Raw genomic sequence first — 2,500 nt, 5'->3', positions numbered from 1 at the left:
CTGTGAAGGAGAGAGGAACTTGGGTCTCCGCCACAGCTGCACAGCTCTCTCCACCGAGCGGCGAGTGTGACTAGCGAGGAGAGGAGAGGAGAGGCAGGGCAAAGCCAACTTCCACACTCCCATGTGTTGCTGTCGTAAAAGGTTTCGCGAATTCGGGTATTGATTTTGTGCTTCCTCTCTCGCGGGTTTTATTGGCCTATTCTCCGGTCGTCTGGACCGGTGACATTTCGAGGTGGAGCGGGTGCTGGTGGATACACCGCTGTGTGTTTGTGTGTGTGTGTGTGTGTGTGTGTGTGTGTTTTTTTTTTTTCCTTTTCTTCTGAGGCTTGGACTCAGGGCTGACTCGTCGGGGTGGTCTCGCCATTCCACAGAGAGGATAACGGTTGCGCTTTCCTTGAAGAGCCGCAGCTCCAGACGGATACGGACGGTGGGAGCGAGCGCTGGCGTGTCGTTCAGCCACGGAAGAGCATGCGCTTGGATGACTGGACGAGACAAGTCTCTTTCCCGGCTCGGAGCGCGGAATTACCTTTCTTTTGAACTTGTTGCTGTTTCATTTCCAGTTTCCAAGGGAGAATATTTTGGATACATTGGTGTGCTGCACAGTTCAAAAAGAGAATCGGACTGGTGAGGATTTTATCTTCGGAGAGACAACAAAAATATTGTTTTTTTTAATTCCAGTCGCTTTTACGTAGAGGTGAGTTTTCGTTTTCAGAAATAACCTATAGGCTACTAGCAATGAACTGTGACTAATTCTATTTAGCGACGTTTACGCATGGAATTGAGTGTTTCGCCTACTATCAGTGAATATAACCATAAGATAACACATGTTCTACTGCTGTAAATAGGTTTTGGCTGCTCCTCAAAATCTTATTAGCCCCGTGTCATGCCTCACTCGCAATTTACCGTATAAACTACGATTAGGCTACCATAGGATTCATCATGCAGTTTCGGGGCAAAATAAGGGATTGGCGAAATCACGTATTGGTGTAGTATGTTACATTAGGGTCTCTATAGTTCGTGTGTTGTCTTCATTCCATAGTTACAGTATTAGTCGCCAAATGCGTATTGTGTGATTGTCTCCGCAGATGTCCTCTTGCCGGTCTGTCGTTCTGTGATCGCCCCACCGAGCGTCGCGTGCTCTTCAGCGGGACCAGGTCGCACCTAGCGGGTCACCATGGCAGCGGGAGTGGCGGCATGGCTACCCTTCGCCCGCGCAGCCGCCATAGGATGGATGCCGGTGGCGAGCGCGCCCATGCCGATGCCGCCGCGGGACAGGCGACGAACACAGGACGGCTTCATCATCATCAATGTCAGCGGAAGTAAGTTTCAGACTTGGCGGAATACTTTGGAACGCTACCCGGACACCCTTCTGGGGAGCACGGAGCGCGATTTCTTCTTCCACGAGGAGACGAACGAGTACTTTTTTGACCGCGACCCGGACATCTTCAGACACATCCTGAATTTCTACCGCACCGGGAGACTGCACTACCCGCGCCACGAGTGCATATCCGCCTACGACGAGGAGCTCGCGTTCTTTGGGATCATACCGGAGATCATAGGGGACTGCTGCTACGAAGAGTACAAAGACCGGCGGCGGGAGAACCAGGAGCGAATCCAGGATGACGAGGACAACAACGACAACAACGAAATGGTCCCGCCGGATATGTCCTTCCGTGAGACCATGTGGCGGGCTTTTGAGAACCCCCACACGAGCACAATGGCTCTGGTGTTCTACTACGTAACCGGCTTCTTCATCGCCGTGTCGGTGATGGCCAACGTGGTAGAGACGGTCCCGTGCGGGACGTCGCCGAGCCGGGTGAAAGAGGTGTCCTGCGGGGAACGCTACGCGCTCGCGTTCTTCTGCCTGGACACGGCCTGCGTCATGATCTTCACCGTGGAGTACCTGCTGCGTCTCATGGCGGCGCCGAGCCGCTGGAAGTTCGTAAAGAGCGTGATGAGTGTTATCGACGTGGTGGCCATCATGCCCTACTACATCGGCCTGGTGATGACGGACAATGAGGACGTGAGCGGCGCCTTCGTGACCCTCCGCGTCTTCCGAGTGTTTCGGATTTTCAAGTTTTCCCGCCACTCGGCGGGCCTGCGCATCCTGGGGTACACGTTGAAGAGCTGCGCCTCGGAGCTGGGCTTCCTCCTCTTCTCTCTCACCATGGCCATCATCATCTTCGCCACCGTCATGTTCTACGCCGAGAAGGGATCCACCTCCAGCAAGTTCACCAGCATCCCCGCGGCCTTCTGGTACACCATCGTCACCATGACAACGCTGGGGTAGGTGCAGGTCCCGGTACAAGCGTAGTGCCAGAGGGGCTGTGTGTGTGTGTGTGTGTGTGTGTGTGTGTGTGTGTGTGTGTGTGTGTGTGTGTGTGTGTGTGTGTGTGTGTGTGTGTGTGCGTGCGTGCGTGTGTGTGTGTGTGTGTGTGTGTGTGTGTGTGTGTGTGTGTGTGTATCTACTGTTCACAGGCCCTGTGCCCTCCTGCTTTGC

The 2,500-nt window shown here is 54.0% G+C and overlaps 1 protein-coding gene across 1 annotated transcript; it reads left to right on the top strand.

Moving 5' to 3' along the window:
- Window positions 1–1,174: 1,174 nt before the first annotated feature.
- On the top strand, window positions 1,175–2,290 carry LOC310824861 (A-type voltage-gated potassium channel KCND2-like; the record flags this gene model as incomplete). Its single annotated transcript, XM_083698115.1, has 1 exon — window positions 1,175–2,290. The coding sequence occupies one exon, from the start codon at window positions 1,175–1,177 to the stop codon at window positions 2,288–2,290; it is 1,116 nt and encodes a 371-aa protein (XP_083554241.1).
- Between the last annotated feature and the right edge of the window lie 210 nt (window positions 2,291–2,500).

This window comes from Argentina silus (assembly GCF_951799395.1).
Source record: "Argentina silus genome assembly, contig: scaffold_469, whole genome shotgun sequence".
Lineage (NCBI taxonomy): Eukaryota > Metazoa > Chordata > Actinopteri > Argentiniformes > Argentinidae > Argentina > Argentina silus.
The sequence above is the reverse complement of the archived record's forward strand: the minus strand, read 5'-3'. Positions and strand labels throughout refer to the sequence as shown.